The sequence below is a fragment of the Coloeus monedula genome (assembly GCF_965178545.1).
Source record: "Coloeus monedula genome assembly, chromosome: 21".
NCBI classification, from domain to species: domain Eukaryota; kingdom Metazoa; phylum Chordata; class Aves; order Passeriformes; family Corvidae; genus Coloeus; species Coloeus monedula.
The window spans coordinates 1,123,307-1,150,661 of record NC_138801.1 but is presented as its reverse complement, the minus strand read 5'-3'; the positions used below and the strand labels follow the sequence as shown (position 1 = coordinate 1,150,661).

Sequence of the window (27,355 nt, the reverse complement as noted above, 5' to 3'; positions counted from 1 at the left end):
CAAGTGGAGGTGAATTACAAGACCATCAGACTTGAAGTGATGCTGGATCTGCCCTGTATCCTGTCTGTATCTACAGCAAACAGGGAAGCAATAACATCAGCATCCCCTGATGACCCTGATGATACCCTGCACTGAGGTAGCAACACACCAGTGTCTGTTGGAGGGCAAGGTCAGCAATTCAGAACCACCAATGCTCACTGTTTTCTTACATTCTATTAAATTAAAACTTACCAAATTAGACTTCTGCAGAGTAGTTTTATTCCTGCTGTTTTGTTCCTGGACTGAGGTAACAAAGCAGCTCCTTTTCTGCCCCCAATGCCAGGTGGTTCCTGGGGGGGGGAGCACAGCTCTCACCTGCTCAGACCTCTTGGGGTCAGTCCCAGAGCCCTTCAGGGCTCATGAGCCTCACCTGCTCTAGAGGAGGAAGGGAGAAACAGCAGCAACAGCACCAGGTACAGACACAGGGAGGAGATTGGGCAGAGCCCTCTTTATTCTGCATCAGCTGCTCTCTGAGCACCCAGGGGCTCAGGATGTGTCCATGGTTTGCACGGTCTCATCCAACACCTCGAGCTCCAGCTGTACCACATTCTCTGTGAGAACAGCAGTTGTTCCTTTTTCACACTTGTACCTACCAAACCTAGTTAAGAAATGGGGCAAAATTAGTCTGGAACATGGTACAGAGCAAAACTTGCATTTAAAATTTTAGAACTGATCAGCTTTAGAAGTTTCCTATAAAAGTCCGAAGTAAAGGAATTGTGCTTACTGCAAAATCTAAACTGATTGCAATAACTGACAGAGTTGCAGATAAACCAGCAACTTGAGGAAACTGGTTACAAAAACACTGCCCTGTAACTGGAAAGGTTTTTACTGAAATCAGTGGGCTCTCAAAGTGGTGGGGGACATTTGTGCTACAAACCAAAGAACAAGCAATTTACTTATGTTTTGCAACTCTAGAATAATTCTTCCAATGTATCAGCCTCTGTTCAGCTGCTGCTCCAGCTGCTCATTTGCACTGTTTAGTTGAAACTCCTACAGACTAGAGATCACTGACAGAATTTGGTATTACTGAAAACAGGCCTTGCCAGGCAGAGCGGGGACCCACAAGAGCTTCAGGATTACTCACCTGTCCCCCTTTTTGTTGGCCACATCGTATGGACGGAGGAAATCCAGCTTGTTCTTGCTGATGACACAGATGTCGATGTTGCTGCCAGAGCCCAGGTCGTTGTAGATGCCGGCTGCGATAGCATCTCGCACGAGCTGCTTGGCCTCCTCCTCCTGGAATGGTTAAAAAGCTGTCACTTTTTAGTGCTGGCATTTCCCAGGACTGTGCGTCCCTGTGCCTGCTTGAGGTTGAGCTTGGAACAATAAATGACACACCAAACCCTGCAATCACCAGGTACAATACTGCAATTAGTTTTTACCACTTAAGTGAAACAAAAAAGGAACCTTGGCTAAAGTAATGGATGTAACTGAGGCACAGTTACTAGTTCGAAGGAACCAGAGTGCAACAGTGCCCATGTTACACAACAGCACTTGGGAGTATCTTTTACACAGAAACATTTCAATTCATCAAAATACCCATTAAACTATTACACCAGATCTGTAAGCATCACATTCCCCCCTCCCCAGTAACACATGACTGGTTGCTGTGGAGGCATCGGGACTGGCAGCCTTCCCTGGTCATTCCAGCAACACTGGCTCCCTCTGCAGCTCCCAGGCAGGGCTGGGGCTAGTCCAAAAAGGCTGATGGAAAATATACCCATGCACAGCTAGGGCCAATCAGGAACCATCTGACATGGCCTTAGTTCCTGCTGTAACCCAGGCTGGGGAACTCCTGGGGCAAAGGACAAATTTTCACTGACAGAGCCTGTGCCCTACAACCCTGCCCATGGCACCGCAGGACTTGCTGAGAGCCCAGAGCAGCCAGGGGATGTTCTGCACCCTCAGCTCCACTAAGTCCGTGCCCCCATCACCTGGCCAAAGGGTGAGAATGCAAGGAAAACAGATTGTGTTTTAAATATACAAATATGGATGTATATACACACACACAGATCTTTTCAGTAGCCTAGAAAGTACAAACCAGAGAATAAAAGACCCCTTACATTCTCTCAAAGGTGTGTAACTTACTTGAAAACACTGACTAGAGCTGCCTGTTCCAGTACAGAAAGACTGAAACACATCCATGGGCACAGAGGTGGGGACTCATTTTGTCCCCAGCAGTTGTGTTGTGAGCAGCAGTTGCTCCTCAGCTCACCCAGCGGATCCTGCCGGAATGCTGAGGCTCCCAGGCTCACTCCTCATTGCTTTGCTGCTATTTCACACCTTGGAATAATCTTCTGCCACCAGACACGAGGAACAAGAGATGGGGTCAGCGCTGAATTTGATAAATGCAGCTTTTTCCAGTGTGCCTCATTTTCCCAGCCTGTCTGTGCCAGGACCCCGCCACGTGACAGCAGCGGTGCCAGGAGCGGCAGCTCCAACTGCAGCTGCTCCAGCCCCGAGTGCAGCTCAAGAGGAGCCCAAAATTAGCTCAGCTCCTGCCCGCCTGCACCCAGGGCCTGCCCTGCACTCCCTGGTGCCCCTCTGGAACAGTGGGAATGACAGTACTCCTGTGCCAACAGCCATAGGAGCAGGGCACAACTTCCAGTGAACTACAGAAACACCAGCAATTCTTACATCACTCCCAGTTTAACCACTATTACTCTTTATTAAAAAAAAAAAATTGCATTACGCTTCCTACCAAGCTGACTACAACAATACAGCCATGCTGCAAAAATAACTTCTGTACCTTTCCTTCAGTGTTTTGGGCAATAAAACCCTGGTAAGCAAGTAATTCCTCACTCAACTGACAGAAGACCGTCAATGATTCTTTGCAGACTAAGGTTACTTTAGTACTATAGTGAAAGTAAATAAACCAAAGAAGTATGTGTATATCTGCTTTAAGAATTAAGTGGTAGCAAAAGCAGAATAATTTTAATCTATGAGTGTTACGTGTAAGAAAAGCAGCTTAGGAAAACTACAGCAGATTGGTGGAGTTTGTTCCACTCTTCCTTTTAATTTCATCCTTTTGAGACAACACTGTAAAGCTCACAGACTCCTCTAATTTAAATTTGATTTGCTTTTAAAAATGTACTCTGTGACCCTGCTGTTATCAAAATAGTTCAAAAATACTCAAAGTGCAGTCAGAAGGGCTGAGCTGCAACTGCACTGAGGCAGCCACTGCATAGAGAGCCCAGGCTGTAACCTCAGCTTCTTCACTAACAGTGCAGCTCAGTCTGTGAACATGGAATAGTGGTCATTTTTGAAAGCCCTACCTCCATGCTGCTTCCTGCTCCTCTTTTTACAATTTAGAAAGCTGAACAGAATAGCCACAAGAAAAACCTAAAGCATTCCTTACAGAGATCAGCAAGGTGGAGTTCAGCAAGGACTGCTATTTACAGTCACAAAATAGGGGGTTAGCAGGAAAGTGCTGACACAGTCCCAAGTACAGGGCCCTCAATGAGTCACTGTAATAATTAATCTTAAAAAACCCTAAAAGTTCAGAGTATATAAAAGGAGCACTTCCTGCTTTATGGTCGCAAAGACCAAGCTAACTGGGAATATCCTCCTCTGGGGCCCCCACTGCTCCTTAAATGAGATTACAGCCGAGTGATGAACTGTATGGCGAGGCAGCGGTGACAAGCAGCACTTTATGGAGCGATCTGTCTGTCCCCATCACACAGCCCACAATGTGTCCCTGGACTCCAATGTGCAGCTCCATTTACCTCCGCATGACAAATGGGCAGCGCTTGGCAAAGGCACAGCGAGGTCCAGCGCGCTGTAATGGTCAGCACAGCTGTGCTGTGGGACAGAGCCCAGTTCATTACAGTGACCGGCAACACAGCTTCCAAAGGGTGCCTGAGGAATAGGGCAGTAAAGGCTAAAATAAATAACTCAGCATGGAAGGCTAATCTGAAGCAGTGTTTGATAAATTATTTATAACACAGACAATTGTCTGCATTTAATATTGGCGCTACTGGTAGCGTCTTTAAAAGATGATTTATGTGTTGTAATGCCATTAAGCTTTATATGGGCCCACTGCTGGCTATAAAGTCTGCTGAGATTTAGAGAATGAGTTTTAAACTGTCACTGCAACATCATAGTAGATAGAGCCTGTATTAAATCTTTACTTTAAACCTGTTATCTGGAGAGTTGCAGTTTGCAGACACTCAGAGCTGATGGATTACCTCTCACAGCTGCTCTGCCACAAGTCCCAAACAGCACCGAGAAGCAACTTTTACACATTATTCTTGTATATGACTTGGATCAACTTTCTCTTCTCACTTAAGCAATTTCCAAATTTCAAGTGCTACTGAAGGGAAAAAGAGACTTTCTTACAGGAGATGAGGCTACTTCTATATTATATTAATACTGTCTTCACTAATAACCTGTAAACAAGTTTATCATTATGCTCCAGCAGCAAAGGGAGCAGCTGGAATGGCTTTGTGAACATTATTTCCTCAACATTTCCTAACTTCACAAGCAAGTTACACAGGAGATGTCTTTTCCAGATTTTAGAACTTTAGAAAGTACTAGGTTTTTTTCCTAACTCTTCCCAAAATAAAATTAATCCCTTCTGCAGGTCACCAGGACACTGTTAAAGATGCAATACATGGTGCAGTTCTCCTAAGTAATTCTTAGAAAAATTTGAAATGCAGTGCACAATCAGTATAAAATGAACATAAGCAAGCAAATATTTTTGTATAAATAAACAAATGCAAATACTTATCATAACAGTCTTTTACAACAATGAGATTCGTAGAAATATTATCATAGAAAAAGTTGATCCTACTTAAAATGAGAATCTGCAAGACTTGTGTGGGAAGGAAAAAAAAAAATCAGAAGCTTCAGGAAGGACAATGACAATAAAAAAATAAATCTATAAAGCAGTGTTGGGAATCTGGGACTAGAAAGCAATACCTCTTGAAGAACAGAAGCACCTACAGGAGCATAAATAGACTCTGGAAGAGAATAGAATAGCAGCATATAGGGAGTGAGGGGCTGGGGTGGAGATTAGCCTGTAACTGGAAGAGATGCTGAAGTCTGCTCTAAGTCCAAAGAGAACGACTCTGAGAAGCAAAGGACTTTGTGTTTCTTGTAAGGGAAGGCTGGAAGGCTCCAGCAGCAAGAATGGATTTGGTTTGGCTGTCAGGAAAGGGGCTGGCACGTGTCATTTAAACCACTCAGGTTTAACAAGTCTCCCCCCAAAAAGTGCATTTCCAGTGCTGCCTCAGAATAAGGAATGACACAACTTGTCTCTCAATTTTTTTTTTTTTTTTCAGATCTATGCATTTTATGTCAGGTTCATTGTGACTGAAGTGTCAGTAAATGTTTATTTTTCTAATAATTTTCTGGTAAGAACTTTCCAAATAAACTGCTCAGGAGCCCCTAATTATTATTCTCAGAGATAACAGTTTTTCCCATTCTGAGGAAGCTGCCTGTGAGCCCAGACTCATCCCCACCCCCTCTCTGATATCATACACCACCAGTATAATAAACCACGTTAATATTTCATACCAGGGTGAAATATGCTGGAGTATCAATTCAACATCTGCTGTCTTTAGGGTACTGGCGTCCCGCAGAGACACTTTCAATTTGTAATTGAGTTCTATACTGAATTAATCAGCAGTTTATCTTTTTTAGTAAAATAATGTCTTCCCCACTAACCTGGATTTACATTAACAATTTATGCCAAATTACCTGCCAAGACAAGAAACTTATATGATTCGGAACTACTATTCAATAACATTAGTTGCTGTATGTCATTCCCTACACGGGGATTAGTACAATCCATATTTCCAATGGCACAGAATTAAATTACAAGCTCTTCTTGCAACTGTGGGATTTCTTTTAATACTATTCCCATTCTCTGAACTAAGAATGATTACAAAAACTCATCCATCACTTCTTACATATGGGTAAAGTTCATGGGTTTTTAGGGAACTGATTCTCAAAATGGGAACTGGCTCAACAACACCAGAGCTGTAAATCCTGCCAGGCTGCAACTCCTCCTCTGGCCCCACTGTGCTGCTCTACAGTAACACACCGACCCTTAGCCACCCAAATATGCAAACCCTGCAGAAGACTAGGTTAAAGTTACTTTATATTACTGCATATAAAAAAATTAGTATCAAGCAATAACGTGTCTGGCTTCAAATAAAGCAAACTCTGCTCATCTGACTATTGCTTTACCTCTGACAAAAGGATGGACGGGAATGAAGGTCAACATTTTATTTGGAAAAGAAGCCTTGGGCCCTCTGGTAATATATCCTTCCTAATACACCAAAATGCTCCATAAAGTCCAGGCTGGCTCCCTCCTCCTCCTCCTCCTCCCTGTTCCCTCACAGCAATTGCCCTCGGCCCTGCCGGCCCTCGCCGCAGGAGCAGCACTCGGGCTCTGTGCCATGTGAAATATTTTCCAGTACATTTTGCCCATGTTCTGCAGTTATGGGAGATATACAAACTGGAACAATTTAAACTGGAACACCTGCTCCTGAGAAATGCATCAAAAATAATTACCTGTCCTCCCCCTACCCTGTGCAGTGAAATGATCTCTTAACACAGAGCCCTGCTTCTGGCCAGCTTGTCTACATTATTACAGACAAAGTTTAAGTGTTACTTTCATAAAAGTGAAGAAATTGTTGCTCTTTGTCATGCAGCAAGGCCCAATTTACACAAAGGTAACATTTATTTCCCTTGATACAGTCTGCAAACAGCAAACTGGAAGGCAGCACTACTGGGTGGGTATCTCTGGGAACTCGGACTGGTGCTGCCGGCAGTGTCCCACTACTTCAGCACACAGACCGGGCTTTCGTCCATTCAGAAAGCACACCACAAAACACCTCACCTGCCACCCCAGCCATGCCAGAGCATACCTAGCTGGCATATTCCAAATCAGCCCAGATTTCCTGTTTAACACTCGTTCCACAAAGGAAATCAATCCCGGGCACAATTCTGTGAAAGATGATGAAAACAGTACAAACTGTCCAACATGTCAGGCAGAAACTAGGTTGCCACAGGATAATTGTGATCTAACCGAAGAATAAGGAACAGGTATGATAAGCCTTTATTTTCTAGCTGACTGTATGCACTAACACCTGATATTTACCCATGGAAATCCATGTCTCCAGGAGACACGAACACAGCTATGTCAGGAAAGCTGAAAACTGCAGTGCCACAAGCTCTGGCAGCAAGGAATGAGGATATGCCACTAACAGCCTCAGTTCCTGTCACTGGATAATGAAATACACAGATACACAGGGCACAGAAACACAAAGTCCTGATTTTTGCTCACCAACTCAGATTCCCCCCCCACCCCCCATTTACTTAATTCCATGTTTGACACCAACAGGGGTTCAAGTATCTCAGGCTGGCTCTCCAGCCTAACTCCCATAGTCTGGCTTGATCTCCATTGTCTGCTGCCAGAGTGGAGCCCACAAACCTCCCAGCAAGTGGTCACCGTCCTGCGGAGTCATTAAAGCTGCAGTGTCAGCTGGCAGGATCAGCCACGGCTGCCACACCTGAGCCCGAGAGCTGATCACCATCACTAATGAACACAGGGCTCATCTGCAGCTTGTCACTGCTCCCCAGCCCCCGTCACACAGACACAGGCGACAAGACTGGGGAGACAACTATTGCTGAAGATTAGAGACTTTTGACAGATTCCAAAAATAGCTCAGTATTATTGTCAGTAGTTAATAAACAAAAATAATTCCACCATATTGAGGGACAGTAGGAAACGTGAGCACAGGAACATTTTAAGGATCTATGTGTCAGCTGCTTAAAAATGGAAGAAAGTGACATGTTTTCATAATATTTTGTAGTGTGCCTGATGCATTTTTTTACTGAAATAAGAGGTGCACAGTGAAAGCTGCATTCAGTCTACTTTGCATTTCAACACAGCAAAGATCCCAGAGCACATGGAGCATCCCGAGGAAAGCGCTCTCCGTGCCTCAGCTGCTTCACTCAGGGATAAGGGGCTACTCAGAAGTACCTCAGAAACCACTTCTCCCAAACCTGCCTGACAAACTGCTCGGCCAATTGCTCCCAGCCCACGTAGGTCCCATTGGAACAGGTGAGCCGAAGCCACCACAGGTAACCCAAGCACACCCAGGGGACACCCCCTCTCCAGTGGGACAGCAAGCTGCAGGTTTTGGGACAGCACAGCTGCTGCAGGACCGAGAGGGCCTGTGCTCCACGTGGAACACACTCAGAACAGTCCCTTCTTTTTCATCTATTCTTACCCTCTAGGATATTTTTGTTTTTATTCAGTACCACTTGATTTCCTACCACACTTAAGAAATGGTATAATAAATAACTGTAAACATAATCTCACACATTTGTAAGTGATCTGTCCTAGAAATAATTATTAAATATCTGCCAGACTATCTCCTTTCTTCCACCTATTCTGCTCCTGAACGCATTACACTCCAAGATTTACTTTCTTTTCCTTGCAAAAGCATTTTCTGTGGCTTCTGATTCTCTTCCTTTTGGAGCCTCTTATTATTAAACCTGGCTGTTTTGATGAAATACAGAAAAGAAATGAAGTTACAAGCAGCCTTTCATTGCTTAAACAAGAAGTCTACAACATAGCCCCACTGTGCATCAAGTAATTCTACAGACAAAATGCTCCTACTTTTCAAACACCAGAAATCAAATACCAGAAGAAAATACATCCCCTCCCCATCTCCTGAGGAATTCTACCACCAGAGGATAGAAAAACTCAGAATTCCAGCGTTTAATACTGTAGACTTTTTTTTCCCCAGTTCATGATGCTTTCCATATCCACTGACTCAGAGTATTTCTTTGCTATTGTTTAACACCAGAAGGCACAAATGCATTTACAAAATGACTGTAAGGTTTAAAAACCAGTGGTGACTCTATTGGAAGAAAAATTGGCTACAATGAAAGATCTAAGCTCAAAACACTCCATTAGATGTGCTGTTCTTCCACTTACGTTTTTTTAAAGTAGATCTATAGCTGCCCACATGACAGATTAATATTGTTCCACAGTAGTTAGGTGCTTGGCATTACATTTTTGAAGCAACTACAGGCCTTCAGGGCTGAAAGTGTTACCATCCTCAGCGATCTATAATGGTTCCTCTAGAGGCCAGCACTCCTTCCCAACAAACCCTGCCTACATAAATCAGGCTGCACAAGTGGCACTCGGGGACGTCACCATCCATCTCCACAGCTCCTCTGAAGGATGTTGGGTAAAGATCATCTCCCAGCACTGCAGCCAGGGAAAGGACCATCACAGTTGGCACTGATAAAGCATGTGCTTAAATCTGAAGACACACTAAGTCTATGGAAAAAAACACATCCTGCTGGTGTTAGCATGCCTCAGGCACTGGGAGAAGCTTCAGCAACTCATCTTCAAAAGGCAGAGAGCCAGGGCTCTAGAAACCTGCAAAAATTGGCTAAGCCTGCAGTCTTTTTTTATTTTTTTATTTTTTTTTTTAGTTGAGCATCTTCAAAGTCTATGATTCTAACTGTAGGGCACAGCAGCTGCCACTGCAGATTTGATCCTCTCAGCTTTTGGCAGCTCTCAACTTGAAATTCTAGCAAAAGAATTTTTCAAGTTGCTATTATTGCCTGTCATGGATTTATAAATATTGTGCACTATCTGCTGTGGCATGGCTCTCCTGGGACACCAGTGCATGCCAAAAGCATAACAGAATGAAAAACAGTTCCTATTCTTCAAATAAATGCTAATTTTTTTTTAACTGTGCTCACACGATGCGTTTGGTGATCAGCTTCAATAGTACAGAATATATATCAGAGGCAAAAAAGCTGATTGTCTTTTCCAGTAGTATTCAGCTGCTACTTTCATTAAGCTTGTTTAATTACATTCCAGATGCTAATTTGCAAGTTGATACCAGAGGGTGCAGGACAGTTTGCCTTTGAATCATTTTTCTGTGATGTGATGGTCTTGAAGCACACCACTACCCTCCAGTAGCCCTAGGAAGCTATTCTGACAATTAGTGCAAAAGAAAGGAGCACTGATCTTGACAGAAAAATAATAATTTTCTACGTATTTTATTAAATTAATCTCCAGCAATTTTAAGTTTATCTTCATTGCCATTTTATAACAAGTTTTATGTAAAATATATATAGCATACTTTGATTTAATTTGGATTAATTTCAATAGAAATATTTATTATTTTATTAATTTACAAAAAAAACCAACAACAACAACAAAACCAACAAACCACATCTGACTTAGAAGGTAAGTATTATAAACTCACAGCCATAACAGAATGTGAGGAAGTGTTTAAGAGTACAGCTGAGCTTTATCACCTGAAACTTTGCTGGTTTGCATAATACAATTCCTGAACTATTATTAGATAACAGATTATCCAGAAAAACCAAAGGAAGGGTTAAGGTGCATGCAAGACTCAAAGATCCAAACATCTATTTCAACAAATTGGTAGGTTGCATTTCTACATGCTTGTTATAAGTGACTATCTGCTGCCACTTACGGTTGTGTGTGAAGACAGTTTAATGAGGATGACCTTTCTAAATAGGAAAATTTGAGATTTACCAGTTTTTGGTGCCTTTTTCGGTTACTCTTACACAAGAAATGACTTAAAATACAAGCTTGAAAGCTAGCTGAGAATAAATGAAAATTTTAGTTCCACAGCACGGCTCTTTGCCATTTGTATCTTGGAAAGAGGACTATTGTGCTGTAGCTGTTGATTCCAAGGATTTGCAGTCCGTGTTTTCAGTGGAATGGCACGCATGCCAAGTGCACAGTCACACAGGAGGCTGGAAAAGGAGACTCTCTCATTCTTACAGCAGCACGAGGCAAGAGGGAAAAACAGAGTCTTCCTCTCTCTCTCATGCCTCTATCAGCCATCTGGTGTGAGGATCCTTCCCAGAGACACTTGGGAGCCTATTAAACATATCCCAATATTTCTGATAACAATCGTAAATATACTAGAGACCAAAAGTCCAGTGTCTTCAGATGCTGCCTAAATCACAGGAATCCTGATCCCACTGTCCATAACTTTGCACACCTACAACTCTTGCTTAGGTACTGACAGGAGAGGGGCCAGGGATAATTGGAAAACTGCTTCTTACTAATGCTTAAGCAATTAACTAATGGCAAACTTCTTAAAACAAGGTGGGGGGTTGACTGGTGTTTTTTTAATCTGCTGGAATTGCACATCATGATTTGTCAGGAGATGTACCAAGGTACAACAGATTATCTCACATTTTAAACTTCATTTACCAGCTTTATAGAGAGGAACTCTGTGGACTTATGGGACTATCACCTAAAACCACAGTGCACTTGAGGGGGATAAAAATGACCCACAGCAGCTGCATTACAAAAATGAGGAACATCTGAAGACCTCTGCTGATGTAGACTAACCTTTTCCTTTCCTACATCATTCAATGATACTGAAGAGCTCCAAGGGTTTTTTTTATCTGCCTTTTAAGCTGAAATTATTTCAACAGTTACAAGTCATTTTTAATGGGTCCAATTTCAATCCTGAGTTCAATTCTCATTTTTTCTTTACGGTGGAATTATTAATCAATTGGAATGAGAAGGAGCGTTCACAGAAAGTCTGAAGAGATTAATGTGGTTTAAGAGGACTTGGCATTCCTGATGCATTTTATGAAATACAGTTACAGAAAACCCTGTAATTGTTTTGGAGTTATTTTCATCAATAGAAAGTCTGCAGACAACTGGATTCTCAAGGTTTAGATCAGCAGCATGGTGTAACCAAATGCAAGAAACATTACAGAAAATACAAAAATAATGCACTGCATTCATTTGTAACTGAACAGCTTACTCTGATCTTTCATGACACTCCAGCTTTTAGCTTTCCTGAATGATTCTTTATAACAACAATCAAGCATTTTCCATTTTTATCAGTATGATCAGCAAAACACAATCTTATGAGTCTTCTGATAATCAGCTTTTAAGTAGATATTAGAAGTGCAAACACTAGTTCTGAACATACCCAATCAATCAGAATTGTTTTATGCAATACCTGAACACTTTTTGTTGCATTCTCTTTTCAAGATGGAGAAAGAAAGACAGACTGACAGAAAAACAACAATATTGACTGTGCAAGGGCTGGTGAATTTCTGAAGTCAACTATAATCAGTAAGCTGTATGTTTTTAAAGCCTTCACCTACATTCAAATCACACATTTTCCCATATAAAAATACAGCTTCTTGCAAATTTATTTATTTTACCCATGAATTTTTACAGCTTTGCAGTAAGCTGACATTAGTACATTTTAAGTGCAGCAAAACTGGAGCAGATTTAACTTTTTTAGAGTTTCAAACCTCCTAAATTCTTATGATCATAAGGATTGCTGAGGGAAGAAACACTGACGTTTAAAAAAACCCGAGACTTACCTCCATGTCGGGTTTGTATTTATCTTCAAACACTGCCATGGCCGCGAGCGATCCAGAACCTGTGATGACAACATCAGAACACCCCTTTAGCGAGTGGACTTAGGTATAGCACCTTTTTTTAGAGAAAAATATAGTAAATCTCAGCAGCACAAACCAGACTGAAGCCTACTTAGCTTACTCTTCACTGTACAGTGTCTACACTAAGTCAGCACCTGATTTAATCCTAGGGGTACAGCTTGTGTGCACAGACTCGGCACAGGCCCATCCTGGCAGCCTTTCCCTTTTTACTGTTTTTAACATAAGACACAAAAACGAGGTTAGAAACAGAGAGCTAAGGGAATGCCATAGTTTGCAGTCCCTAGTCCTACATCCATCCCGCCCCACTTCCGTGCCTGCCCCTGTTAGAGGGGTGCTGGGATGAGGAGAGGGCTCCAACCCTGGGGACGAGCAGCCCAGCAGTGGGAACGGGGCAGGGGGCTGCTGCCACAAGAGGATTTCCCCCGTAGTTGTGAACAGTTAATTGTGCTCCTACTTTGTGCCATTATTTCTACACTGAACAATAACAGCTGAACAAAATGCCAGAGACAAAACCAGGAGTTTAACGTTCCCTCTCCAGAAGGACGCAGGTACAAGTGCAGTGATGGAACAGGAGCCATCTCTGCCCAAAGCACTGTGACTGCAGGGTAATAAATGTGCTTGTTTTTCAGGAATTAACACAAAAAGCAGGATGGTACTGCTTGAAACTGTAAACTTGCTTTGTTCAGAAAGAGTGAGTCTTCAGGAAGATTTTCTTGTCTGTCGGTGGCCCTACCCATATTTCAGAGAGCACTACTTTTGGGGAGTGAATAAAGTTACCTGCAATTTTTTACTCCAATTAGAAGATTTTTTGGCATTTATTACTTTTTAACTTGTTTTGCATAGTGCTATCTGTTTAGCTGGGTCACAGAGAAAGCCATATTTCCTATTTAAAATGATTTGTGTATATCGCTTGACCACCTCAATGGTTTAGTGAAAGCAAAAGGCAGCGATTAAACAGTTTCAAATGAGGTGTCCTGCTGATTTTATCAAGTCTGCTGAATGTATAATGAAAAAGGAGAAGCTGACAGTGACACTGTTGAGAAAATACAGACTACCTTAGCTGAACCATTTAAGGAGGTCCAATTATAGATCAAATTTAAAGGGTTGAAGCAGCAGATTTACAGACACAAATCAATGAACATGGTAATCCCAATGAATATGACAGATATTCCTGTTACAGAATATTGCTGTGGTTGAGGATCATTACCTTTACAGTATCAAATACATCACATCTAAAAGCAGTAGGACACTCTAAGTGTGTACTTGTATTACAGGCAATGACTATTCATTTACACCTTGGAGCAATACACAACTCCATTTCTTAAATGCTGAAACTGAGAATAAAGAAGATTTTTAAGCAACTAATAGCAAAACTGAACTGCTGATGCAAACAGCTGATATCACAGAACAAACCACAAATAAAAGGAATTTTACTGACCCTGCAAACAAGGTCAAAATAAAGCGTGTGCCAAAACAAACAAAGGACCTGAATGGTAAAATAAAAATTCTTTTGGAATTACATAGGAATATTTGTAATGAGGGGGAGAAAAAAAAAAAATCTGGTCTATGGTCTCAAACCAAGCCCACGTTCTTGCTACACTCAAATGAAGGCCTACCGTGAGCTGAGTGGGAAGAGCCAAAGCTGGAAAACAACCCTATTCTTGGGGAAAGGTTAACAAAATCAGAGTACAAAGAGTAGAAAATGTGCAAGAAAGAAAGTATAAAATGGAATATCTGACTGAAATTACTACATTAGCTATCTAGATGGGAAAAAGTGATCTTAATTTCTTAACACTTCTACTGACAAATAAAAATTATTGATAACACAATTGCATACATGGCTCAGGCTGGATTAATTCCTCCAGCTCCTTCTAAAAACAAGTTCCCAAAAGAACCTACTCCCAAAATCAGTAACTTAAAGAAGAAGAAAAGAAAAAGGAAAAAGGCGAGGGGAATCTGATGTTACAGTACATGAAATCCTTTGTACATAAAGAATTATGCTTAATTATTTATCTCACTACGTTACCAAGACACAAATAAATGCCAAATCTACTCTCAACCTTAAATAAATAAATCCACAGTCCTATAATGTAAATTTTCAGAGAGTTGTTGAAAGTCTTAACTTAATTAAACCTACATGTAGACATTTACATCTCAAAACCAAGATCCTAAGGAGGTTCTAACAGAACAGGAAGCTGGAAAAGCTGAATAAACTTGCTTCATTTTTTCTCTAGTGCTTATAAATCCTAAACATAAGCTTTATAAGCTTTCATTTAAAATTTGCCTTAGCAAAAGCCTCCCAGCACAGCTAAGCATTCTCTGAAAGAATAGATTTTCCTGATCTTAAATAGCACAATGAAAATTCTTCACTGTTCCCAGCACCAGATGTAAGCCCCGTGTTTTCAGAAACACCAGTCAACACATGCATCCGAGTGTCTCTGTCAAAACAAAGCATGTTTGACAACAGCAACAGGAACTGTTGTGAAAAACCCTCCTGCTATGCAGGCATCCCCCTGGAGCACAGAACTGAGCAAAGCCCACCTGCACTGCTGGGACTGGCCCTGGACATGCAGCCATGGACAGCTGCTCCCGTGGTGAGAACTTCACTGTCCCGTTGCACTGACCTCCCTCTCCTTGTAAATTCCACACACTGTCCAAACAACCCCAAAATGTTCCAACTACTCCAACTGCCTTGTGAAAGCTGCATTGTGACAGGAGAGCGGGCAATAAAACTGGGAACTTAAGTAAACACTGCAAATACGGTTTTCTTATTGCAGCTCCTATAAAAACACAGAAAACTTGGATATTAAGGGTCTATGGAGAACTTGTCTGTATGTGGGGAAACAGCTGCTCTCTTGTCCGTGCACTTGGTGCCCACCAATAATTCATTTTTAACAAGCATGCTTTGCCTTTATGCAGAAACAAGCTTCACAATTCCCAAACAATGTCTGGAGAAAGATAAAATCCAAACACAGCAAAACACCATCCATTATCTTGGGATGGATTTCCCACTTCATGTGCATGGTAACTGATTTAAGTCACTACCAGTTCAGATTCAGCAGCAGTTCAACCTCAAATCCATTAAAACTTCCAGGAAAGCTGTGTGATAACATGTCATTAAATAATGTCTTTACCTGAGCTCAAAGTAACACAAAACCAGGTATTTATCTTAGGTAAGATTTCAAACTAAGCTCCATAGAAACAGGCAATTTTCTTTGTTGGATTTTTTTTTTCCACATGTTTAAAGTTTCTCTCCCTTCTGTGTGTGAGCAATAGGAATAATTAAAACAAAGGATAATTAGTAAAGTCATAATTTATTTGTATTATACAGCATTCAGGAAAAAACCCTTTCAGACCTTTAAAACCCACTAACTGCTAGGAATGCTTACACTTAACAGAAGTAAAAAATGCCATCTCAATTCCAAAGAACTTATTTTGCGTATATTTTCAGTAAGCGACACTTTAGAACCAAATATTCAGGAAGTATTAACCTAATATCTACACACTAAAAATACTGACTGCAAACAAATTCTACATAATTACAGAAGCTGAGACGTAAAGCTCTACTCAGAGGCAAAGGCTTTTCAGTCTCCTGATTAGCATGAACCAGGTAAGTTATGAGACGATAAGAGAATTTATTGTTTTCTTCTTTAAGTAACACTGGTCTTTTCCTGAATCTTCCCAGCTAAGTTGTTAAATTTTCTGCATGCAACTGTAATAAATTTACTTTAAAAATACCACCTGGTCTTCACTGGAGCAGTTGTACCACTTGAGTGTTGATTTAAAGTGAAAGATAATTATTGGTATGTAGCAAAAAAGTGCAGCTCACAATAATTTTCGCTGTGAATTACAACTGCAGGAGCTTTTCTAAAGCAGATGCACTGGATCTTTTCAGCAGAACCTTCACTCAAGACAAGTTCTTATTGCTAAGTACAGTCCATCTCCTCACCCACGGACCTGTTTGCTGCCACACCAGAGGATGTGCAGAGCTTTGAGAGCAACATTTAGCACTTCCTAATCCATCACTGCCAGGACTCCCTGACAGGGCATTTATTCACACGAAGTCATTGTTATTCAATTTGCTGCTCATCCCAGGTAAGAATTCAGTGATCTCGGCAGCCTCTTGGATTGGGATCATTTTTCAGCGTGGCTCCTGGCTGGGGGCTGGCTTCCAGCAGTGGGAGTTCTTGCTCTGCAGCACGACACTGCCACTGCATGAAGAGCTGATTTATGAATATGAAGCACCACTGGCACCAGGGGAGCAGCTCCAGCCACGAGAGACTCCTGAACACTCCGCCGGCTTCCGAAAGCTCAACTACACACTTCAAGTGCTTTAATTTTATGCATGCATTTCATTAAAAGTCTTGGCCAGAAGCTTTCCTAGACAAGCCAAGCAATCAGACAATCTTGCATCGTTTGCTGAAATCCAATTTTGTTCTTTGTCAGCATAAACAGTTTAATTTGATGGTCTCACTCCTGAGTAAGCACTGTGTACCTTTTAAATCTCCCTTGAAAGGCAGAACACCACTCTGTCCATCCAGATATACCAGCACACCAAAATAAAACTCAACTTCTCAACCACCTTTCCTATTTAATACCGAATTTCCAGAAGTTAACTGGCCAAAAACACCTACCCTGAATTAATAAACCGCCTTTAGAACATTTGGGAAAAAAACCCCAACAAACAACAAATTAGTCTAAATAAGACTGAAATACAATTCCAACTATCTCCAATTTGACTTTTGATAGTTTCTCTGCTGTCTCAATTCTATCTCCTCTATATGCATTAGCTAAGTTTTTGCTAAAACGTATCCTGGTCACAGGGTGAAGTGTCAGCGCACCACGGGTGGGAAGGTGAGGGACACTGATGCTGAGAAGGGCTTTGTCTGTCAGCACGGCCAAAAAGAATGTGTGAGCACCAGCCACACACCTGGTACTGCCCACAGCAAGCCAGAGCTTAAACTACAAGGAACTTAATCCACTGATATTCTACTTCCCACTCGTTTGAACTTAGTCTGCTACTACGCTATTTTTGGGGAGGGAAAGAAGAGCGGCCAGGGTTTCCCGACAGGCCGCGTTTTAAGGCTTTTAAAAGCGAGGCAGGGAAGGCAGCATGCGGGGAGCGGCAGCAGCACGCAGCAAAGCGGGGCAGGGAAGGCAGCATGCGGGGAGCGGCAGCAGCATGCAGCAAAGCCGGGCAGGGAAGGCAGCATGCGGGGAGCGGCTCAGGGCAGCGGCTCCCGCAGCCCCGCTCGGCCCCAGCCCCGGCTCCGTGAGGCAGGCCCGGCCCGCCGGCGCCACCCAGCGGGCGCACGCCGCCACCGCAGCGCCCGGCCCGCTAATTGCGAGCGTTAATCACGGCCTCGTTACACCGCTACCCGCCCCGGCTCCGAGAGCCAGCAGCACAACAGGAACATTCACCACCTCCAGCAACAGCCTGAGCAGGTGTTCTAGCCAAAGATGCCAGCCAGAAACAGAAAATATTAATGAGAATCTATAAATGTGTATTTTCCCAACACAGAAAGAGCAAGAAAAGCTGCACCAGGCACAGGCTGACTGATCTACTAATCTGATAACACTTGTTTTCAGAGCAGTTTTCTGATCTATTTATTTGGACTTTACATTACACTTCCATGGCTCTACCAAAAATAAGTTTCCATTTAAAATTATCTGAGTTTGCCAGATGAAACTCAAGTTCCCCAAGTGAAATTTGTATGAGCCACGAGTTAGGACCATCTGCAAATGAAGTTTCTGCGGAATTTTTTTTTCTTTCAGAAAGATTTTGGGAATCCTGCAATTCTTGTGCTTTAAGGTGTGGAGCACACACAGAACAACGTTCCCAACACCAGTTTTCTGGCAGCTGAGTTTTGTCCCAGCCCACATTTGTGAAGAAACAGAACAGTGCACTTGCCCTATAACTACAGGTACAATTTTATCTTTGTAGTGTGAGGCCCGCACAGCTCCCAGCAAACAATGGCATTTAAATAAAACCACTTTAAGTACCAACCGTTTCCCCACGCCGTGCCCCGAGGGAGCAGCACTCACCCATAGTGACATAGGGCAGCTTGTCAGTCGATCCGTGGGGGTGGATGCTGTACAGGTGGGGCCCCGTGACATCCACTCCCCCCAGCACCAGGGAGGCTCCGATGTAGCCTTGGTACCTGGGAGCAATGTTTGTCTGTGAGTCCGATGCCCATGACTCACTTGTGGCTGTTTAACACAATACAGGCATTTGAAAACTGTTCCACACCTACCTGGGTAACAGCTCTGTACTAAATGGGCTGCTTTTACCAGCTGGGAGCAATAAATTACGAAATGTACTAAAATACGGCTTATTTCGGTGTCCAGCAGGCAATGATTCTATTACAAATCACAGGAAACTCCCAGTTTTACAAGCTTGCACGTTACACTATTACTGGCCCAGCCTTCTCACCACAAAGATACACAACAGTTTTCACGGGTGTGATGAACAGTGTATTAAACTAATACCCTTCTATTTTTGTTGTGTGACCACTGCATCGCGGCACAACTAATTCCCTAAAACCACAGGCTCGACTTCTCTTCCATCTCAGTTCAAAAGCCCATGAAGCAAAGAGCAATTATGAAATCCTTCCTGAAGTCTTGTTATGAAGTTTAAGCAGCCTGAGACAGGATGCCCCTTAAGCATTATTTAGTTTTACGAGCAGGGTTAATAAACAAGAAATCACTCAGTTACCTGAACAGCATCTGCTTGAGCATCCGATTGGCCGTGACAACCCGTGGGAGCCGTCCCGTGGACAGGGAATGGAGCTCCAGGTTGGAGGAGATCAGCTGAGTTGTCATCTCAGTATCAGCAGCTGTTCCGGCACCGCAGCAACTGAGGAACGTGATGAGCAAATGAGGGAAAGGAGACAGAAACCTCTATGCTTCATGCAACAAGCAGAAATTTTCTCATTGTAAAATTGAGGGATTTAAGTTCTCACACAGTCAGAGAGCATGAAGCAAGAGAGCCTGCTTAAGTGTAGGTGGAATACCATGAACCCCCAAGCCTTGCTAATAAATGATCATTTTGAAACCGAGCTTAATATTTACTGCTAGTAAAGAACATGGCTAAAAAACCCAGTACCAACACCATTACAAAATAACGTACACAATAAACAACTTACTACCCAAAAAAAACTGTAATACTTACTAGATATTAGGGGAAATGAAGTGTATTTTCGAACAGTTCTTGTCAGCAACAACCATGCCCTCAGTTGCTCTCGTATCCGCTCCGAGGACGATGCCATCCTACAGGAAGGCAGAATTATTCCCAAAGCCGCGACCTCCACAGGGGCCCTTCCCGGGGGCAGCCGGGGGGTTCGGGATAGGGCCGGGCACACCGGGGGTGACTCAGCAGAGCGAGGCCTCCGCCGCGGGCCCGGCCCGGCCCGGCCTCGTCCCCCGCCCGCCTCACCTTGAAGATGACGCCGGCGATGGTGGTGCCGGTCTTGCGCGGCGCGGGCACCCGCAGCCCCTTCTGGACGAGCTCGGCCTCTAGCAGAGAGTTCCTGCAAGACAGGAGGCGAGCGGAGCCGGGGTGAGGGGTCCCCCCGCCGGCCCCCGGCCCAGCCCCGCGGCCCCCGCGCTCCCCCCGGCCCGGCCCCGCTCCCCAGCCTCACCGAGAGCAGTTGTCGAAACTGAAGCCGCCGGCGGGCGCGCGCAGCACCGACACGGCCGCCATGTTGGGACGGGCGGGGCGGCGAGCGCTTCCGGGGCAGCGAAATGGCGGCGGGGCGGGGCTTTGAGGGGCGGGGCTTTGAGGGCGGGGCTCGGAGGGGCGGGGCTTTGGGGGCGGGGCTTTGAGGGGCGGGGCGGGGCTTTGAGGGGCGGGGCTTTGAGGGGCGGCTGCCCGGGGGAGTGGAAAGCGACCCGAAAGTGACCCGAAAGTGACCCGCTGTCAAAGGAATGGTTCTACGGAAAAAAGAAAAGAAAAGAAAAGAAAAGAAAAGAAAAGAAAAGAAAAGAAAAGAAAAGAAAAGAAAAGAAAAGAAAAGAAAAGAAAAGAAAAGAAAAGAAAAGAAAAGAAAAGAAAAGAAAAGAAAAGAAAAGAAAAGAAAAGAAAAGAAAAGAAAAGAAAAGAAAAGAGGAAAGAGAAAAAAGAAAAGAGAAAAGATACCCATTTTCAAAGTTACAGGAGTTCTACTGTATGTCGGGATCACTAAAATTAATTTAGTGTTTTCTGAGTAAACTACATCCAACCTCCAGTTTAACTTTTCCTACAGTGTCCCGACCCAATAAAGGAATGCTCAAATGTATCCATAGAGAACAGAACTTCTGGCCACATCTGCAGAAAGAAGGATGTGCTTTAAAGCAAGGCAGAGAGTGAGATTTTTCCGAAGTCTAAGACACATATAATTGCTTTATAGATATATAATTTCCTGAAATTAAAAACCTTATTGATTAAAAAAAATAAAGTGTCATTTGTTCCTAACATTAAATATTAATTACTTGACACCCTTTCTCTTGTAGGAAAATGAATCCGGGGTCCCCTGTGTCCAACCAGATCTGCATGTCTGCACTGTCCCTCCTAATTATTGAAAAATTACTGTTTTCCATCAGGGTGTTCTTCAGATGACCAACAAAAATGGGTTGGGTGGGCAAAGCTACTGGGCAATGTCTACTTTTTCCCCCAATGCTCAAAAATACTTGCCAATGGGAGAGAACAGAAACAGCCACGGGGAAGAAACCCAAATGCCAGCTTCTTTCTTAATTGTGCCAGTCTTGCAGAAAAAAAGCCACCAGACCAGGCAAGACCATCCTTAAGGTAAAAACACAGAGAACCTGCGCTCTGCACACTCTTCTCCCCTTCTTTCAGCCCCTGGGTAACAGAAATCCCATGGTTTTGTACACTGGCAAAGCTGGGAAGCTGTCTGAAAGACAGAATATACTGCTGCCAGATGCTCTTTTTTCATTCTAACACAGTTGTTTTTCTCTTCACTTGATAAAGTTAAAATAAACAGTCTCTGGGGTGAATTAGAGGCATCAAAATTGGATTGGCATATAAACTGTAGAGCAGTTGGTGGTGGGGAGTCTGGGGAGAAGGAAACAGCAGGTTGTAGCTAGAGGGGACAACAGCTTTATTTCCCTTTTGGTCCTTGACAACTAAGCAGATGTCCTACAATTATTGTTTTACCTTCTAGAAATATAGTGCCTTTTCCCATCCTCCCAGGCACACGACTGGCCCTTCTGCAGATGTGCAGGTACATCTCCTCCCGGTTGAAAGACATCTTGGTGCACCACTAGCTCCATCTATTGCTGGGTAATGGCCAGCTGAGAGTCAGACAAATCCTTGTTTCTCCCTCAGCTTTCTGGGATACCTATTTCCAGTCCCATTAATGTAGATACAACTGATGGTCTAAAGAATAAGATCTTCTCTTATCATCTGCCACGGGCTTTTTCACACCTGCTGTATTGTAGACTTTCCTTCTGGGTTGATGCCCCCCACTGTAGACACAGGTGTCTGTTGAAGTCCTTGAGAGCCCTTTGGTGCAAGTGGCCCTAAACCCTGACAGCAGTGATGGGTAATAGGAGGTGTCCCTGGGCATCCCCTCTGTCACTGGGCACCCACTGTGCGGGGTGGGGGGATGGTGCCATTCTGAAAAGCTTGGGAAGTCCAAAAGTGTGCAGAAGAATAAACACTGGGGAAGAGAGTGTCAGGTTCAAATGATTTTTAAGGTTCTGGTCCCATCTATAAGGGAGTGTTTGCATGGTCTCCTCACAGACAGAAAATGGTCTGTTCAGCAGTGGCTGTTTAGCAGGAGGGAGGTCAGCCCCACACAGATACATCTGGGAACACCTAGGGCTGCACACCCCAGAGCTTAACTTGCACTCAAGCCTGAAAAACGCAAACTTTTCTCTTTATTTTTTTTAAAGCAGTCCTGAAGTCTGTTTCTAGCCTTAACAAAGCTGCAATCCAGGTTTATCATCCTACAAGACATCTGACGGGGAAGTTAAATAGCACTCCAGACACATTCTTTAAAACTTACTTGGGATAGGAGGAATGTTTTGTGTTATCCCAGCAGGTGGGCATTGGAGCTCAGGTCTATCTTCATTCTGTGTGTGCAATGTATAAACTCCCAGGTATTTTGGGGTCTGCACTGACACCTGCCTGGTTTCCCAGCTTTGTGCTCAGTGCTTTCTCAAATCGTGAATGCCAAATGACATCTTAAATTCTTGGACCTTTTGAAGAGACATTGGGTAACTTGGAATGTTTAACTAAATCTGCAGTACAGTTTTACTCTACAAAGCTTGCACCTGCTCTTGCAGTATGAGAGGCAAATGTGCTGTTTCAGGCTAACGAGAGGAAATCATCAAGCAATTTTTTGCTCTCTAGAATAAAGGAGTTAGAAAAAGTCAAGACTTACCAGGTGAGGCTGGGTCCTGCACCACCCACCCAGCCCTGCACAGGACGGCTTTTCATTAGAGCTGCTCAGAGGCAATGCAAACTGGCCAGGAACTGGAAGCACTGATGGTGCTCCTGACCCCTCATCACGGCTGTGTCTGGTGCATAATCCAACACATTCTTGGTTGGTGTGTGTTCCTAACTCCTGAACTAGCCAGCAACTCCTGTAATGTCCCAAGGTGAACTTGTGTTAGGAGTGGAGCCAGGCAGGGAGATAATCGCTGAACTGGAGAATAAATGCACCATGTGTCTCTCCTGTTCCAAACCACTCTAATTTCAAACATCTCGCCTCAACAACGATCTGTTAACGAGCTGCAAGCCAAGAATCTGTCAGAAGAATTTAAATACAATTCTGACAAGATCAGAACTAGATAGAATCGAACTTTACCAACCTGTGGCTAAATCAAAGCTAACCCAGTAAGTGCTTGCCCAGGTCATGACAGAAGGTGAGCTTGCTGGGATCTCCCTCATTGTAACTGAAACTTCCAAAAGCAGAATTATTTGAGATATTTAAATTCATTAGAGGAAATAGAGTGTTGACTTGAGTCCAAGTGGGCGCCTTCATTCCTCTGAAAGCTGAAAAAAGAGGTTGAAGCTGGAGCAGACAAGTGGTGCAGGCAAGGGGATGATGTAGTGAGATGTGAAGTAAGTTCCAAAGAGTTTCTGAAAGAGCCATTTTCTGAATGGGAATGGCTTCTGGCAGAGGTGTAGATGTGAGAACAGACTGTCTTCCTCCATGGGACAGGATGTCGGTAAAAGGGATGTGAGGTGGGGAGTCCATCCAGGCTGGGAATATACACTTGATTTGTCTGAACTCCAAAACTGTGGAGACATCCGGGGCTCAGCTGGACACAACGTGCTTCCTCTTTCTTGACATCTGTGTTCCTGTAAACTGATGTGGAACTGCTTATGCCAGTTATTTGTAGACCCTCCTGTCTTGTGACTGACGTGATTAAACCCAGTAAAGAGATTGTTTCTTTACTGCCAGGTTCCTGCAGAGAAGACTTGGGCCATCTGCTTAATGGTCTGTTGCGTTTCTGGCCGCTGGTGCTGTCGCAGTGGCTGGAGCTCTGCTGTTGTGCAACAGCCACGTATGGAAAGCTTTATCCTTTAATGTGAAAAATGGGAAAGACAGATGCAATCTGGGTCTAATATTGCTCTTGTATGTTTTCCTCACATCTCTCAGGAGCTCTCTTGCTGCTGCCTTTCCTCACTCTGAGCACCAGAGCTCCTCTTTTTACTTGATAAAGCAAGTGCAGTCACTGTCCCCCAAAGCCAGATCCCTGCTGCCTCAGGGTGTTCCTCAGGAGGGTATGAACCATCTCCCCATGATGGTTGTGACCTGCCTGTACATATCGACACCTCACAGAAATGACAGTTTGTGGAGTTTTTCCTGGCTGTGATTCCAGGCTCAAGTAGATGCACAGTGGATGTCTCGTTAAACCAGCAAAACCCCTTTATTGGAAAACTATGGAAAAAAGATATCAGAAAGATTTAGTGTTTCAAGGAGGATAAGAACCAAATGCCCTGTCTTGCTGGTAGGAGGACGGGAGATTTAGGAGTAGTTAGTAGCATGAGAAAAAAAAACACCAAAAAGATGAATAATACAGGCAGCTCCTGTTTTTTCTATTAAGTTTCTAGGCTACACAGTTTTGTTATAAATGATGGCACTAAATAACCAGCTATGCCCAAGCTCCCTGAAAGGCTCTGTAATATCAGCAGCTGATGTCCCACTGCGCAGGGACACAATTGGGTCTGTTCCTCCAGACAATACACCTGTCAGTGGGAAACAGAAAGCTGGCAATTAGCGGGGAGGCTCTGTGTTGGGCTTTCATCCCAGACAATGAGAAGGGCCTGGAAGAGCGAGATTAAGGCTGGCGTGTCCACATGAGATTGCTGAAACGAACCTCACTGAGACTTGGGGGCATTTAAGAAGCAAAAACAAGAAAATAAAACCCTGGTTAAATCTAAGTCTACAAACAAGTCTAGAAAGCAAAATAACACTGGAACAGGATCCTTTGCATTAGAAATGTAAATCTGGAGTTGTAGAGGAAACTTTCTTCTCAGCTGAGATGTCTTGTAGTTGTCAGTGTATCACAGGAAATTAAACCAAATGGGGTTCTGCACTCAAGAACTGAAGAATTCTGGGTGTTCTGCATTGCTCAGCCAGGACCAGGACTAAGCACCAACCTCCACAGACAAGAATTTTTACCTAACTAATGCAAGTTCCAAGCCTGGGGACTCCATACCTTGCACTCTGAATGCTTAAAGGTCTCCCAAATTACTAGCCCTACAAAGGCCCTGAAAGCAATGCAGCAGCAATGCACTGACACAAGTAGTGTCAGCGACTGCTTGTGACCAGTCCTGAACCTGGAAGGGACCAGCTGTTAGAAAGGAACTCATTTGGTCAGCAAGTCTCAAACATTTTTTCTTCTGGTGCAAGTGTTCTTCCAACACACAGGAATCGGGAAAGCCGGAGGAAAATTAGGAAAATCTTTTCCTTGCTATCCGCTCTGGCTCCCCAGGGATATAATTTAGGATTGCCACACGCCATAATGCAGTGGGTGGGGGTCTCCAGTGGTTACACCCGTGCAGTGCTTTGAGCATAGCTCAAAGCAGGGGCACAGCTCCCATTGCAGAGCTCCTGCACGTCCCTGTTCACCAGCGGCTGAGGTGTGATTGCTGTGGTGAGAGCAGGTCACCTGCTGCTGACAGGGGCACGGCAGGGTGAGGGCTGCAGGGAGAAGTGTACATTTTCTGTGCGAGGAGGTGGTTGGTACAGGCAGGCTCTTGAGACCTCCGTGGGTCACTCTGTCCCCTTGGGGAGGTATTGCTCTGCCTGTGACCTTGTGCCCTCTCCCCTCAGCTTCCTGGGGGACATATCCATCACCTACCAGGTTCTTGATGTGAAGCCTGTAGCATCAGGAAGTTTGGTCAACCCTGATGTGACAGATTTGAAAGGAGAAGGGAAGAGGAAACTAAGAGAACTAGACAAATAATGGCATTGCCAAACATGCGGGTGTCTGGCCATAAAATCACATCAGTGCAGACCTTCAGTGTGCAGGAGGAACTTGTTTGGATACCTGAAGAAATAGCTTGAGCACGTGTCCTCTCTGTCCCTGCCCTGCTGTGAATGGGAAATGGCATCTGCCATCCCAAGTCCAAACTGTGCACTTGACAACGCCATCATGGCCAGTCAGCAGTTGCTGTGCAAGTACAGACCAGTTTTCTAGGTAAGGTGAGTGTGGAGGTCAGGTGGTGACACTGTCCAGAGGGGCTGGGAGAGTTGTCTAGATTTTTCCAGGTACTGCTGCTTCTGATAACTTGATCCATGTGAGAGTGGTAAGAGCTTGCTTGGAGTGACAGAGATGGGATGTCCTGCACCGATGGCTTCCTGGGAGCAGGAACAGCAGGAAGTTGTGCTGCGACCAGAGCACTGCAATGCAGGGTTAATTACTGCCTGAATGCTGAAGAATCTTCTTTTGGGAGAGCTGGCCCAGAGATCCCACAGCAGCACAAGCCAGGAGCAGCTTGTGAAACATTCAGATGTGTGAAAGTGTAAAATAATTGAGACATGGCAGCTGTGTGACACACTTTCACAGCCCCAGTACTGGGGAGGGAGGTAAGTCTGCACCTCTTCCGCTGGTGCCTCCTGAGTCAGTCCTTGGCAAACCCTGCCTTGGCTTGAAACTGATTCTGATGGAAGTTTGGGTGACACTAAACTCAGTGAGGAGGAGTTGGGTTAGAGAGAGTGTCAGTTATGAGCAGTAAAAAGCAGGGGGAAAAAAAAGACTGGAGGAGAATAACATCTACAACTGGGCTAGGGGAATGCTGTTTTGAAGGATAACTCTGCAAGAGACAGGCTTGCACATGACCGAGTGATCTCTGACATGTTCTGTGCTTTGTTCTGTTTCTCAGTGCATCTTGCTCACACACATGGCTTCTACTCCATTTGGCAAATATTTGATTTATAAAGATTAACATGTTGCTCGCCCATGTGCTGGGAAGCTCTTCCAAGGGTTGTGTGAAAGATGTGCCTTGAGGGCGGCAGCTCAGGGTTTACTCACTGCTAAGGAAACGTTCCTTAAACTGCACCTGAGCTGATTGTTTAAATTGACTGAGTGTAAACAGAACTGCCACCTCTTCCAAACCAAACTAACCCAGAGTGACAGCATCACCCAAATGGCACAACACAACTTGCCCTTTGCTCAGCTGCTTGTTAGAAAGATTTACCAGCATTAAAAGTGCTTGGGGATTTTGCCATCCAAACATCCCGAGGTCGTATATCTGCGTGCCAAGGTCTTCATGTGCTGGATGGACACCTCTTAACTCTAGGAACTCTGTCATTTCTAATTTATGTTAAGATGTAGGAATGAAGGTGATTCCAGAAACCATAGTTGCCCTAAGGAGAGAACCGACTGTCTTTGTGGGAATTAGTGCTGA

The 27,355-nt window shown here is 44.0% G+C and overlaps 1 protein-coding gene across 1 annotated transcript; it reads right to left on the bottom strand.

Moving 5' to 3' along the window:
• Positions 1 to 453: 453 nt before the first annotated feature.
• PSMB7 (proteasome 20S subunit beta 7) lies at positions 454 to 20,243 on the bottom strand. The gene is made up of 8 exons (XM_082295279.1): positions 20,130 to 20,243; positions 19,925 to 20,018; positions 19,661 to 19,758; positions 19,205 to 19,345; positions 18,535 to 18,650; positions 12,412 to 12,470; positions 1,124 to 1,275; positions 454 to 637 (listed from the first exon to the last, which is right to left on the bottom strand). Exons 1-8 carry the CDS (start codon positions 20,189 to 20,191, stop codon positions 526 to 528), a joined length of 834 nt encoding a protein of 277 aa, XP_082151405.1. The 5' UTR covers positions 20,192 to 20,243; the 3' UTR covers positions 454 to 525.
• Positions 20,244 to 27,355: the final 7,112 nt, after the last annotated feature.